A 15,625-nucleotide genomic window follows, 5' to 3' on the forward strand; every position below is an offset into this window, starting at 1 on the left:
CACCAAAAAGTTTGGGAACCCCTGCTCTAAACCTACCAAATCCACCTTTTGTTGCAAGTAGACATTTGTTGTACCAATAACCTAGGGAGACCTGAACATATGCCTTCAAACATCTGAAGCAACCCAGACTGAACAGTTTTAATTTTCCTTCTAAAATACAAAGACATTTAAAATTATTAGACACTTTTATGGCACTTTATTGATCCCCGTTGCCAGAGATGAAATTCTTATCAAAAGGCAGAAAAGCGACTGGAGATAAACAACAGAATGGAGTTGTGCAAGTGAGTCAAGAAAACAAGTGGGTTCCACAACTTTTGCTTTTAAAATTATTCATCTTAATGAGAGACATCTTTGCTACCACACCCAATATCTGCTGGATTCTTTGGTTAAAGGGGGTTTGATTTTGGATTCTTGGCATCTTGGATTATGCCTGCTCAATGTCTGCTAGGTATGAACCTGTCCTTCAGTCCCAAAAGCAGATGGATTGATGGTGATGTACTGCATCCCCTGAAAGAATGCTTCAACAGTTGACTATAAATACAGGAGTCAGGGTAAATTATGTCTGACTACTCATTTGTGGAAGGGGAGTAGTTAGACATCAACATAAACATTACATGACTATATCACAGGGCTCTGTGTAAACATGTATGTGGCAGGACCACAAACGTGAGGATTCCATTCCTTGACTGTGTCTAGCATCAGAATGTGGCCCCAAGAAAAGGCTCAGAGAATAAGTAGAAATAAACCTAGTCTTGTCTACGGTACTATCGCCTGGAGCAAGCTCTATTGGATCAAAACCTGCTGAAAGATTGTTATATACAGGTTGAACCTCTCTTGTCTGACACTGCTAGGACCTGACCACTGCTGGACGAGAGAATTTGCTGGACAACAATATGTTCTAGCACATTACCAACACTTGCGCTGCTCTACTGGGTTCCTAGAAGACATTTGGGGGTAAATTACAGCAAAATAACAGCACACAATGCTGAGGGCCAGGACTGGTGGCTTTATGGGACCATGGGAAACTTGGCCACACCCAGGATAAGTGGTTGGTTGGCTAACTAAAATCATGTCGGATGATGGAGTTTGCCATATCAGAGAGTTCCAGAGTTCCAGATTAGTGAGTTTCAACCTGTACTTATTAGTTTCAATGGTTCTTGACAGTAACTGTAAACTGACTGCTAAAAGATAAGATGAAAATAAAAATAAAATTTTTCTAGCTTGGAAACTCTAGAGGCTTCCATATAACTACACATAAAACACACATTCTAACAATCGACAGGTCTCAGAAAACAAGTGGAACAATTTTATACCCATGCAAAAGAAAGTTTTGGAATATCACATACCGATTTCTTTCTAATGTTCTCCAGATCTTTGAGTTCATTCTCGATTTTTGTAATTAATTCCCTGAGTTCATCAAGATTAGTGCAAATAAGCTAAAAAACAAAGAAAAACTTGGTAATGCATCATTTAAGAACACATAGTTAAGTTAAAAAACTCTCATCTAAAAACACATTCTAATACTTATGTTTACCACTTGATCTTTTCTTCACTTCCGAAATTAATATATAACAAAACAAGAGAAAAAACACAACAAATGTTAGAGAAAAATCTTATTAGATTTCACTCTTACATACAGATGGAGCAGCTGAAATTTTGATACTGGTGGTTGAATCTCCATGGCCATGTCTACACGAGCCAAAAACTGCAAAATGTCCATGGGGTCTTTAGTGAATGACCCCATGCTAAAACTGAGCTGGTAACTACCCCTTATTTTTGCTTATTTATACAAACTACCAGCAAATAAGCATAAATATAATTTAAAATAAAATGGCAGCAAAAGAGAATGGACCAAAGTCTATCTTGGTGTAAGAGAGCACAACTCCACTGATTTCAATTGAGTGGCAAATGTTTACACTAGACACATGAAAGGTAAGACAATAAACACAGCTGTTAAAAACAAAGTAACATGATTTAAACAAAAATAAAGCATGCTATTATAATGTAATCCAACATAACATATAGTCCTGTTGTTAATGTCTTCAGTAGATGGCTTGTTTTCTTAATATTTCCTTTCAGAATGTAGCTGTTAATTTATTCACTATGGGCTTGTCTACATTTAAAATGCTGCACCACCACAGCTGCACTGTTAAGTGGTTCTGCAGATACCACTTACACCAATGGAAAAGCTTCTCTCGTTACCATAGATAACCAACCTCCCCAAAAGGTGGCAGCTTTCATTGTCTACATAGGGATTGAGGTAGGTTTAACTATGCTACTAATTGGCATAGATTAGTAACATCCAAACAGAGTAGTCTCTCAAGTCATGTGAGGGTTGTGTTCCCTTGCATAACTCGAATTTCACGTATGGGGGGCAGCTTTTTTCTCCTGGCGGAATGCACATTCTACAACCAGGGAGCCAGCAGGAGCAACGGGAGCTCCATTTGAAAGGTAAGTTTTGGGACTGTGGGGGGGCAGCTGGGGAGGGTTAAGTCTGGTGGTGGGTTGGGGGCTGTGGGAGGGGTGAGGGGGGTTAAGCCTGGGGTGGATTAGGGCTACAGGGGTTTCCAGGGGGTGGTGAGACAGTGCCGCTTGACCCTTTTGGGGGGTTGACCCAGATCCATGAGTGGGGTGGGGGGTGAGCCAGAGCTGGGAACAGGGAGGGGGTGAGCTGGAGCCGGGGCCACGTGTGGGGGTAACCTGCACGTGCGGGGGGGATGGGGGGGGAGCCAGGGCGAATTAAGCACAACTTGAAATCACGCATTTTGAGGGGTTACTGTACAGTTAAACTAACCTAATTTTCTAGCATAGACTAACCCTATATGCAAGCATAATGTGAACGAAGATTAGAATTCTGGTTTACCAACATTTACATCACCAGTGGGCTCTTAAACCAGAAACTAGCAAACTATAAATTTTTAATTTATAAAATTGAATTTTGAGAGCTCCAGGCCCTTGGTGAAGAGATGCACATATGTGTATGCCTCTGTGTGTGTAAAATCTGAAAATATCAGCTTCCAACAACTTTTTTTTCAAAGCTGTAACTTGAGATAATAAACCCTGCATAGTTACTCGTCAGATTTAAAATACCAAAGTAAGTGATACCAAAAACCCATTCAATTCCATATACAAAATGCTCTCTAATTATTATGAACATAATGAAATTTTAACAAAAAATTATAGTACAATTACTAAAATATATGGCAAATCATAAAATTAGTCTAACACTGTGATTTCAGTTTTAACACAGGAAATTTTAGCATGAGAGAAAATTAAAAACTACAATTAAATTTGGTGTACATTAATTTAATTATTTTAGGCTCCAGAGAGTCCATATGCCTACTTTCCCCCAATACCATTTTGCTGTTGTTTCCATACTTCCCTTCTTCAGTTCTATTTTTAACCCTTGCTAATAAATATGGCATAGGGTCTTTTTAGGAAGGTACCGAAGTTTAAAAGACAGCTAATGCACACATACAAAAACTACTTTACATAACATTTTACTTAAAGAAAAAAAATATATATGCACATTTCAGCAGATCCTTTTAAGAAAGTGGAATAAACAAAGTTGAAATGAGAGAGAATAAGTGAACAAATGATTAAGCTATCCTAAGCTTTTTAAAAATATTACTTTTTTTTTTTTTAGTGCAAATACTAAACTGTTTGCAGTTGGTCAGTTCTTACAGCTTTACCAAGCTTTGGTCTGAAGTTTTCCATGCCTGACATCAGCCTCAGGATGACTTTTTTAAAAGATCCATGTCCACTGATGAAATTTGTGGAAAATGCATTGTTTGGCCATGTTGAATAAACTACAGGCTGAACCCCTCTCCTCCGGCAACATCCTTACTCTGGCGTCATTTCAGTTAGCCAGACAACCACTTATGCTGGGTGAGGCCAAGTTTCCCATGGTCCCATAAAATTTGTTTACAGCCACCAAAACACTGAGAGCCAGGACCAGTGGGGCTGTAAACACACTTTATGGGACATGGAATACCTGACCAGACCCATAATTGGTCATCTGGCTAACTAAAATCATGCTGAATTACAGATGTTGCTGGACAAGAGAATTCCAAATTAGACAGGTTCAATCTTTTTTGCATTTCTAAGCAGTTCAAAGTTTTTGCCACTCAATTTAAGAGAAGCTGCCACTAATGAAACTGCAGCCTTTTAATGTTAAAATGACCTTATCGCTTGTAGCTGGTTCAAGAGCAGCATGTGAAACACCACATCTTATTCCACTAAACATTTTGAACAAGAAAATGAGAAGAAAGCCTCCATAGTTTTTGCAGATGGTGACTGAAAACAAACTTCGGGACTTTCAGACACGTAGCCTAGAAATATTTATGTATGTGCTAAAACTTTAAGTATCTGAATAGAATCAGAGAAGATACGTGTTGGAAGAGACCTCAGGAGGCCATTTAATCCCATCTCCTGCTCAAAACAGGAACAACCCCAACTAAATCTAAGTAGTTCCACTGAAGCCTATAAAGGTTAAAATTAACTATGTAGTTAAAAACAGTCAAGGATTTGGGTTGATTAACATATATGCGCCTGAGTTTCAGACCAGGGATAACCAATTACTGTGGCACCCTGTACCTCAAAGCAGGGTACAAAGCAGCACCCTTATTCTCCCACATTCACCCGTCACATGTATATTTCATACAAAGCATGCCATGTAAGCTACCATATGAAAGGTCAGAATCTTCTGAAACCTTCCCTTCTGCCAAAATATATGTTTCAATGTGAATGAAGTTATGAGATTTTGCTGCATGGTTGTTACAGAAATATGCTGTAAATATGCTAATGGCACACAGAGGAGGTGACCCTACCAGTTTGGGTTGCCAGGCATCCGGTTTTTGACCAGAACACCCCACTGAAAAGGAACCCAGAGAGCTCCAATCAGCACTGCTGACTGAGCCACCGAGCCACATAGTTGGCAGTGCAACAGAGGTAAGGCAAGTTCCCTGCCTGCCCTGCCTTCACATAGCTCTCAGATGTGGCTATCATGTCCTGCTCCTAGGCACAAGAGTGGCCACAGGTGCTCCACAAACCTTCACTGCCCCACTGACCAGGAACCAAAAGCTCCCTTGGCCTCTGCTCCTAGAACCCACTGCTTGGACATGTCAGCCACCTCCAGGAGCTGTCTGAGCTAAGCATCACCTAGAATACACACCCCTTGTCCCTTCTTGTACCCCACCCACTGCCGCTGCCCTGAGTCCCATCCCACACCCAAATTCCCTCAGGAATACCAGCAGGACATGTCAGTTCTCAGACAGTGATGTGAAGTGAGAGCTCCACTTGGAAACAGAGGCCTTTAGTGCTGAGGCTCCCCTTGGTGGGCATCCCAACCCACTGCTGACATGCCTGTCACCAGTGAAAAGGATGGTTCTGGTATGACAAAAGCTACAACAGCACACACTACTTTTGAATCAAGGCACCAAAGGAGGGCCTCAAGGACTAGCTAAGGCAGAGTGACAGTCTTGTCTAGGTTGTCCTGAATAGGTCAATACACCACGGCTAGCTGTGCTTGGAGAGGCCAGAACTGCAGACTCATACACTACATTGCACAGGTACAACAGGCCATATGACTAAGCAGCTTTGAGCATTAGGGTAGTAGGAAACTATCTGAGATCTTCTATGTTGTCACACACAATAACGGAGGCAGGGATAGCTCAGTGGTTTGAGCACTGGCCTACTAAATCCAGGGTTGTGAGCTCAATCCTTGAGAGGTCATTTCAGGATCTGGGCAAAATGGGGGGAGGAAGGATGGTGCTTGGCCCTACCAAGAAGGCAGGGGACAGGATTCAATGACCTCCTTTTAGCTCTATGAGATGTGACTGGGAAGTATGCTCTTGCCTGTGTTGAGTCCAACACTGCCCCAAAGAATTCTACACACTAAAAGGGGGATGGGATGACTTCTATATATTCAACAGAAGGCCCATATCTTTGAAAGTGGCTCTTATGAGGCTCACGTGAGTCTCCATTCATGCCTTGGAGCAGCCCTTATTAACTAGCCAGCTGAGGTACAGAAACAGCTCCACCAGTTTCCTGCACAAGAACACAGCCATCATTTGGTAAATGTTCAAGGAGCTGCTGACAGAATGAACAGAAAGGCTCCAAACTGATAATGATTATGGTTCACCATGAAGCTGAAGTACCTTTCTGTAGAATGTCATTACTGAAATATGAAAGTTGAGGGTGGCATATCAGTCCCCAGGATCTAAGGAAGGGTAATAGAAATACCAGGAATAGAACCCCTTGCCCTTCAACTCCTAAGGGACCTCTTTCACTGCCCCCACTATTGGGAGCATATGCACCTCCTGTATGAAAAGTTGCTCATGAGAAGTGTCCCTGAAATGGATGGGGAAGGGTAATGTGAAGGGGGAAGGGCATCTTTTTTCATCTTTGCAAGAGTACCTAGAAACCTGCTGTTACTCAGGCCCATACAGGGTAGAAATGGAAAAACTGACACATGAAAGCGGCAGAAATGAGGAGGGGCTTCAGGCTTAATGTGCCTCCGTTGGACTGTCTGAGTGTGCAGGCCAACAGTCTTGAGGCTGGCCCTCAAGTCCCTAAATGCTATGAAGCTCTGAGTTAGTTTTCTGTGAAACCAGGGCCAAAGTCTCAAATGGAAGACCCTGTGTGATCTGTTGAACCAGATATGGGAGCCCAGCAGGCCAGAGTTCTATATAATTGGAGATACACATCCCCTAGAACTGGAAGGGACCTCTGGAGGTCATCTAAGTCCACTCCCCTACCCTCTTGGCAGGACCAAGCACCATCCCTGACATCTATTTGCCCCAATCCCAAAATGAACTCCTCAAGGACTGAACTCACAACCCCAGATTTAGGAGGCCAGTGCTCAAACCACTGAGCTATCCCCCTGAGCTAAATTCAGCACTATGCCAACTGCAATTTTAGTACCTAATACTAGAACCACTATCAAGAAAAATGTTTAAATATAGGTAGCGATCTACTACTAGTCACTAAGCATTATGATTTAGAAATTCTACCTGTGGCACTTTCTTTGATACATCTTGATGGAAGAAATGGTTCTATTTGTAGGTTTTGAAGAGTAATTACAACTTATGTAAGGCTCAGTGCTCAGAATATTACTGATGACTTTCTTAAGAGATATAGAAAACTTTTTCATAATTATAGGAGCACTTCAAGAGAACAGGCACACATAAAATACATTTATAACAGAAATACTGAAAGACTTTAGCTGCAGAAGCACTAGAAAATAGTACTATTACAATTAGCATTCTCTGAACTCTCCAGTCTAAAATTCATGTACAGATAAAAGTTTTAAAAAAAAAACAAGTAAAATTTTGCAAGTCGAGTAAATGAACCAAGGTCTTCCTATACAGGATATGGAATGTCACACAACCTGTAAAAATGCAACTAAATATATCCATGTAAACTACAGGTTTGTTAATATGTACACAATGTTACTTGGTGTATGAATCACTATTCATTTTTTAAAGTATGTTCTGTACGTTTTCCTTGACAAATGATCTTAAGTAGCCAGAGGAGACACATGCTCTAAAGACATTTAGATTTCAATCACACACAACAAAAATTAAAGATATTTACCTGAAATTCTGGTACTGTAGGCTTTGTGACAGCTTTCCTCTTCTTTGTGATTGCTTTTTTAGATATGGATTTTTTTCCTTGTAAGATTAAAAGAGAAAAGCTTCTTAATGCTGCTTATTGCACTTCTTTAATAAAACCAAATGAAATTCAGCCTTGAAAGTTAAATTATAACCAACAGATGGCTGATGGTAAGTCATGTAAACATCATGAATCAGAACCGGGCTCAGCAAAAGCAAACATTAAACTACAAGTACCGGTGTACAGGGCAGCCTTATTTCAACAATGAACAAACCATTATAAATTAAAAAATGTATCAAGTGAAAATTGAAGGATTACTGTGAGAACATTAGTAAACAATGAAAGAAAAAGTCACACTACCAGTGAAAGCAGGGAGGAGATTCAAAAAAAACGTGAACCAGAAATTTACCTACGAAAACTCTTCTCCAACTTGAATATCCCACATCAATCCACAGGCCTTTAGTATGTGATGTTAAGTGTCCTTTCAGAGCACAAGTAATTTCTAGAAAATCACCTCATGGATACACTAAAGTTACTATACCAGATGAGACCACTGCTCCAGTCTAGTCCAGCAACCTGTACCTGGCAGCAGCCAAAACTTAACCTTGCTTTAGAAAGGCAGTCAACTTCCTCACAACGCACTTCCTGCCCAATAACATAATGCAATGACATGGAAGAACAAGTCCTCCTCAGTTTCACAGGCAGTTTATCCAGAAATTTCAGGGATAATATTCCTTGTTAACTCTCAAACTAATGAAATAGCTATAAATGTTATATATGGACTAGATGCCCACGAAATAAATTTCTTTATTCCTACAACCACATGCAGCTGTACAAATTTTAAAAAATTTGACCTTTTCGTTTGCAATCTGAATGTTAAGCCATCTCTGCAAAGTCTACTGTTCCTATTCTAAACTGCTGAGTCATGCTCAAAAAGCTGAAATGAACAAAAATAGTCAAATGATTTAAAAACAACCTACCACATAAGTTCTCTGCTTCCCTCTCCCTCCTCCACCCCATGGAAAAAGTTACCAAATTCTTCTCACCAACTTGCCTAAAATAACTTTTACATTGTTATGAGGTGATTAAAATTTCAGTCATTTTTGGTTTGCATTTTTATATATTTAGTCTGATAAATTTGAATTATTTTAGAATGCTAAGAGCTTTGTAGTGCAAATACAAAGATATGGTTTCTATTAGGATGTATACTGAACAGAATGGAAAATAACAGAATATATCACTTACATACATTAATGGCATATTGTAACATGGAATACTCTGTTTACACTATGTTAAAAAAGATATTGCAGAAAGAAATGGTCTTGAGACAGGAGACAAAAATGATTGTGAATGTGGAAAGACTTCCAATATGAGAAGCAACTAAAAACTGCTCACGCATTATAATTTAGAAAGAACCTAAAGAAGAGATCTGATAGACAAACACAATAATTAATAGTATAAACCAGGGTTTCCTAAACTTTATATAGTTGGGACCCGTATGTTTTCTGTACCTATTTTTGCGGCCCAAAAATATAAACACATATTAAAAAAGAATGAAAAATGAATAAATTTTCACTGTTTATTATTTATTCACAATACTAACAGTACATAGTGATAATCTGTATATTTTCTAAGGATGGGTATTTTTTTCCTAAGGACCAGTATTGGGCCTAGAAATCTCAGAAATATAGGACTAAAAGGGACCTGAGTAGGTCATCTAGTCAAATCCCCTGAACTGGTACAATGTTAAGTATTATCTACACTGGGGTGAGTAAACTTTTTATACTGGGCCCCTTTTTGTCCCTGCAATTAGCAGGGCCCCTGCAACATCTCTAATGTAATCCAAACTGATGGAAATGTTGGCATGAAAAAATACCTTTCAGCATGTATAAGAAAATAAGTATGTAGAATATAAAAACTTTCTTAATTGTTATGTATATGTGAATACACATATATAACAACAGTAACATATGTCAACATTTTTAAGCCCGACACCTAGCAGCCAATAATGCTACCCTTCCTTACGAAATTCCAAGTTCACCAAGGGGGCCCAACCCCCAGGTTGCTCATCCTAATCTATGCCAGTGATTTCCAAACTTTTCACTAGTGTGGACTCACAATTGCCACCCAAACTGGTTGCAAACCCCCAAAGCCAATTCTAGCTGCTACATACACTTAAATGAAAAAGGAAAGCACAACACAGATTTTCAGACAGAAACTGATAACATTATTAGAATCTATTTAAATTTAAAAGTAATAATTGATTGTAACTTTGCAATATAAAACTTATTTTCTATTTTTTTTCCACTGATCCCCTGCAATACCCTCATGGATTCCCGGGTGTCTGCAGACCGCAGGTTGGGAAACACAGTTCTACACCATCCCTGTTTGTCTGACCTGTTCTTTAACACCTCCAAAGGCAGACGTTCCATGTTCCAGTGTTTAAATGCCCTTGCAGCAAGGAAGTTTTTCCAAAGTATAACATAAATCTGCCTTGCTGCAACTTAAGCTCATTACTTCTTGTCCTGTCTCAAGGGATAAAAGGAGAATAATTTATCTTCCTCTTTATAACAACCATTTATGTACTTGAAGACCATTGTTACATTCCCCTCAGTTTTCTCTTCCCCAGACTTAAAAACTGAGTTTGTTTACTCTTTCCTCATAGATCATGTTTTCTAGATCTTTAATTTTGTGGCATACCTGTGGACTTTTGCCAATTTGTTCACATCCTTCCCAAAGCATGATGCCCAAACTAAAGATGTTATGCCAGCTGAGGTCTTCTCAGTATACTTCTTGTGTCTCACACACCCGCTAACATATTCTAGAATGACATTTACTTCTTTTGCAATGTTATGAACTCAGATTTATTTTGTGATCTATTATAACCCCCAGATCCTTCTTTGAAATACTAATTTCTCGGTAGTCATTTCCTGTTCTCTATTTGTGCAGTTGGTTATTCTTTCTTAAACGGAGCACTTTGCATTTGTCCTTACTGAATTTTATCCTATTTATTTCAGACCATTTTGAATTCTAATCCTGTCTTCCAAAGTACTTACAACATCTCCAAGCTTGGTGGTGTCCACAGACACCTTCGAAGTGTACTCTACAGGCCAGGGTCGGCAACCTGTGACTCTTAAAAGAGCTATTTGCAGCTTCCAGCGCTGCCGCTGCTGACTCCTCTTGCAGCTCCAGAGGCAGCTGCTGCTTAAACAGAATTTGTTTATTTAAAAATCAATTCCATTTAAGCAGTGGCAGCTCTGGAGCCACTGAGCAGTTGGGGTGGCAGGACAGGCAGCCCGAGAGTGAAAGCGAGCCAGGCAGGGAGCCGCGCCACATGGGCAGAAGTCAGCCAGCAGGACTGCTGGTGGGAGGGGTGCCTGAGCCTACTCCTGCTCCTGCTGGAGCCATGCAGCCTTGCAGCCCGCTGAGGAGGCAGCAGCGGTGGGGAGCAGCAGAGGGAGGCCATGGCGGAACTATGTGCTGAGGTAAGTTACTTCTGGGGGTGGGGTAGGGGAGGTTGGGGCTCAGAGGGGTTAACCTGGGGGGGAAGGTTGGGGCTTAGCGGGGCTAAGCCTGGGGTGGAGGGGTTGTGGGCTGGGGGTAAAGCCTGGGCGTTGGGGACGGATTTGGAGGCTGAGTCAGGTAAAGCCTGGAGACGGGGTAATTTAACTTCTAACTGGTACAAATAATTGTGAGTGCATTGTTATTAAAAGAGGGATGATTAAAAGCACGGTTTGACATTATTTATTAAGGACTGTCTCCTAGTCACATGCATTGTGGCTCCTGAAGTATTGCTTTTGTAACTGAATTTGAAAAAATGGCTCTTCTCATGATTTCGGTTGCAGACCGCTGCTCTAGGCATCAATCAAATTTATGAAGATACCTAAAACTGGACCCTGCATAGATCCCTGTGGGACCCCACTTGTTATGGCCTTCCAGCTTGACTACCTGCTGCCTGAGAAATTCTACCATTCTATCGCACTCTGGATAGTTTCCCCAGCCTGGCTAGTTATGACAGAGAACAGCAGCACAGAGCCTATGCAAATCCACACCAGGACTTGGCTAGATGATTCCAGGTTCTCTGCCAGGATACAGGTGGTAGAGTAGGAGCAGTGTTAGAATAAAATCACTGTGGTTTGGAAGACCACATCACCAATGCTTTTTCCCTTCTACCAACTCCCTCTCAAACTCCTCCCTTCTCCAGGCTCCTCAAGGTCAAATCAGTGTTTGGCTTTTAAGCCCTTTTCTTATAGGTCAGCCCTACCTCCCTCCCCCACCCCGCCATAGGGGAAAGGTAATTAAGGACAAAGGACAGGAGGTTAGAGCTTTGCTAATGCACTCTCAGCAGGCCTCTAGCCATTATATATTTATAATGTGTAAATATATTTTATGGCTGACCTGGAACGACGATTCCTCAGCTCTCGTCCCCTATTACCTCTCCTCTACTTAAGATACACTGATGACATCTTTATGATTTGGACCCCATGTTATAGAGACTCTAGAAGAATTCCACAGAGACTTTAACAATCCGCATCCCACCATCAACTTATGCCTCGATTACTGCATGAGAGAGACACATTTCCTGGACACTACAGTACAAATCAAGGATGGCCTGATCCGTACCACACTGTCCCGGAAACCCACTAATCACTATACTTACCTACACAATTCTAGCTTCCATCCTGCACACATAACTAGATCCATTGTTTACAGTCAAGCCCTTATGTACAATCACATTTGCTCTGATCCTGCTGACAGAGACCAAAAACTACAAGAGCTTTACCAAATATTCATAAACCTGAATTACCCACCAGGAGAAATAAAAAAAACAAATTGACAGGGCCAGACAAATACCCAGAGACCAGCTACTCCAAGATTGGCCCAAAAAAGCCAAGAACAGAACACCACTGGTCATCACCTACAGCCCCCAACTCAAACCTCTGCATTGAATTATTAAAGACCTACAACCTATCCTTAATCAGGATGCCACACTACAGAAGGCCCTATGTGACAGGCCCGGTCTCTCCTACAGACAACCTCCCAACCTTATGAGGATTCTCACCAACAGCCACAGTCTATACCGCAGGAACACCAGTCCTGGAACTTTTCTTTCTAATAAAGCCCGCTGCCAGCTTTGTCCACATATCTTTTCTGGAGATACCATCACTGGACCAAACCAGGTTAGTCACAGAATCACGGGCAGATTCTCATGCTCTTCAACTGACATCATATATGCCATCATGTGCCAACAATGCCCAGATGCTTTGTATGTTGGACAGACTTCAAACTGTCTTAGACAAATTGTTAATGGGCACAAAACAGACATAAAAACACTCCTGATCCACAAACCTGTTAGCTGGCATTTTAATGGAGTGAGCCATTCTGTTAATGACTTAAGAGTCTGCATGTTACTGAAGAGGAATTTTCACAACACTCTTGAAAGAGAGGCTGCTGAACTCTCTTTTATATGGCTTAATCTAATTCTTGACACCCGCCCCTTCTGCCCCTCTATTCTCTGATTTGCTCATCTTGATAATTTTTTTTTCTGATTTATCCACCTTGATTACTGTTTTTGGTTCTCTGTGCCTTAAATATTGAGTCTGTTCTGGTATGGCTATGGTCTGAAGAAGTGGGTCTGTCCCACGAAATCTCACCAAATAAATTATTTTATTAGTATTTAAAGTGCTACTTGACTGCTTTTTTGTTTTGATAGTATATAGCCTAGCACGGCTTTCTCTCTGTTACCATTATGAATGAATGTCTGTAAAGGATTAAAGAAGGCTTTCCGCAGGGGTGGTCAGGTAGTTCAAAAAGAGGAAGAGGAACTTTTTTGAACTGAGAACAATTGCAGTCTGAGGGGTCTTTGCCTGCCTGACTGACGCAGAGGAGACATAGAGGAACGATTTCTCGCAAGCTGTTGGGATGAATCCAGTAAATATCCTGACCATCTCAGAGTCAGCCATAGATATGTAAGTAGAAGGGAAATGTGTAGTTAGACGTGATCAGGTTATGGTTATTTTGAACTTGGTGTGGACTGACTATCCTTTTTGTTTTAGTTAATGACTTGATTTTTTTCCCCCTGTAGCTTTTAAGCTGAATCACAGGGAAGTAATTCTCTGTGCTGCAACTGGTATGATTGTTATTTTCTCTTGTTGTATGAACAACTTTTATTTATTTATTTTTTTTCAAAATGATCTGTTCCCTATGTCCTCAGAAGAGTCTGTGGGGCTGGGTCTACATGTGCCCCTTCCTTTCGAAAGGGGCATGTTAATGAGCAGGTTCGAAAGATGCTAATGAGGTGCTGCAATGAATATGCAGCGCCTCATTAGCATAACGGTGGCCATGGTGATTCGAAAGTGCAGCTTTTCGAATCACGCACCGCCCGTGGAGACGGGACGTTCTGAAAGGACCCCCCCCTCAGTTTTCGAAAGCCCTTCTTCCGATCACAGATAGGAAGATGGACTTTCGAAAACTGGGGGGGTCCTTTCAGAAGGTCCCGTCTCCACGGGTGGCGCGCAATTTGAAAAGCCGCACTTTCAAATCGCCGCGGCCACCATTATGCTAATGATGTGCTGCATATTCATTGTAGCGCCTCATTAGCATCTTTCAAACCTGCTCATTAACATGCCCCTTTTGAAAGGAAGGGGCACGTGTAGACCCGGCCTGTACGTTTGGGCGTTAGACTAAAAGACCACCTAGCAGATTACAGGCCTTTGTGCCTAAGCTCTCTCCTGAGGGAAGGTTAAGAGCTTGGCGTACTCCACAGGAAGACATCCCAAGTGTGTCTTCCTGGGTTAAAGAGATTTTTTCCCACTTGGGTGGTGGTGACAACTCCCCTGCAGGGTCAGGAAATCTATGACTATGAGGAGTTTTGTTTTTGTCTTTTATTTTAAGCAAAGCCTTTTCTAGGCAAGATTTTTTTTTTGTTGGCAGGACCTTAATTTCTGCGCTCAAAATGTGGAGTGGGAAACAGCCCTGACAGGATAGCTCTCTGAAAGTATCCACACAGTGTGTAGCAGCAGTCAAAAAGCAAATAAGAGATCAGGAATTATTAAAAAAGGGACAGAAAATAAGACAAAAAATATTTTACTGCCCACATCTTGAATATTGAGTACAAATGTGGTCTCCTCACCTCGAAAAAGATATTTGGGCATTAGAAAAGGTTCAGAAAAGGGCAACTAAAATGACTAGGGATTTGGAACAGGTCCCGTATGAGGAGAGGTTAAAGAAACTGGGACTTTTCAGTTTAGAAAAGAGGAGACTGAGGGGGAAATATGATAGAATTATATAAAATCATGTGCGGTGTGGAGAGGGTGAATAACGAAAAGTTATCTACTTGTTCCCACAATATAAGAACTAGAAGACACCAAATGAAATTAATGAGTAGCAGGTTTAAAACTAATAAAAGAAAGTTATTTTTCACACAGCTCACAGTCAACCTGTGGAACTCCTTGCCAAGGGAGCCTGTGAAAGCTAGGGCTATGAGAGAGTTCAAAGAAGAGCTAGATAAATTCACGGGGGTTGGGTCCATAAAAGGCTACTAGCCAGGGGGTAGGAATAACGTCCCTGGCCTCTGTTCATCATAGGATGGAAATAGATGGCAGGAGCCAAGTCTGACTTGGCTTGATCATTGTCTTTGGTCCACCTCCTCTGGGGCACCTAGCACTGGCCACTGTTGGCAGACGAGATGCTGGGCTAAACGGACCTTTGGTCTGACCGAGTAATGGCTGTTCTTATGTAAAAGGAAAACTGCTTATTAGGAAAAATGACAGGCATATGGCCACATCAATCAACTGGTCAGTAACAAATAATTCACTTTGCAATGCATCATTCTATGCCTTTTAGCATATGTGTGATTTGGCAAGTAAATTCCCAATCTGTTTCCTATGTTGGACGTTGCTATTTTTTTTTAAAAGCCTCTTAGTAATCTTTATAGCTTGTTTAATTAGTTAACTAGGTTTAGAATCTATCACTAAAGTCTGCAATACACGCAGCTGCAGTAAGAGAAATC

General features: G+C 41.1%; 1 protein-coding gene across 2 annotated transcripts in view; it reads right to left on the reverse strand.

Annotated features, from left to right (window-relative positions):
* The window catches only part of BRD10 (bromodomain containing 10), an 89,847-nt gene that overhangs the window by 37,396 nt on the left and 36,826 nt on the right, over positions 1-15,625 (reverse strand). For both annotated transcript variants that reach the window (XM_074994871.1, XM_074994872.1), the window contains 2 exons: positions 7,597-7,673; positions 1,347-1,436 (listed from right to left, as the gene is read on the reverse strand). In XM_074994871.1, the coding sequence (XP_074850972.1) occupies positions 1,347-1,436; positions 7,597-7,673 (167 nt within the window). The remainder of the gene's footprint in view (positions 1-1,346; positions 1,437-7,596; positions 7,674-15,625) is intronic.

The sequence above is a fragment of the Carettochelys insculpta genome, chromosome 5 (assembly GCF_033958435.1).
Source record: "Carettochelys insculpta isolate YL-2023 chromosome 5, ASM3395843v1, whole genome shotgun sequence".
Classification (NCBI taxonomy): Eukaryota; Metazoa; Chordata; order Testudines; family Carettochelyidae; genus Carettochelys; species Carettochelys insculpta.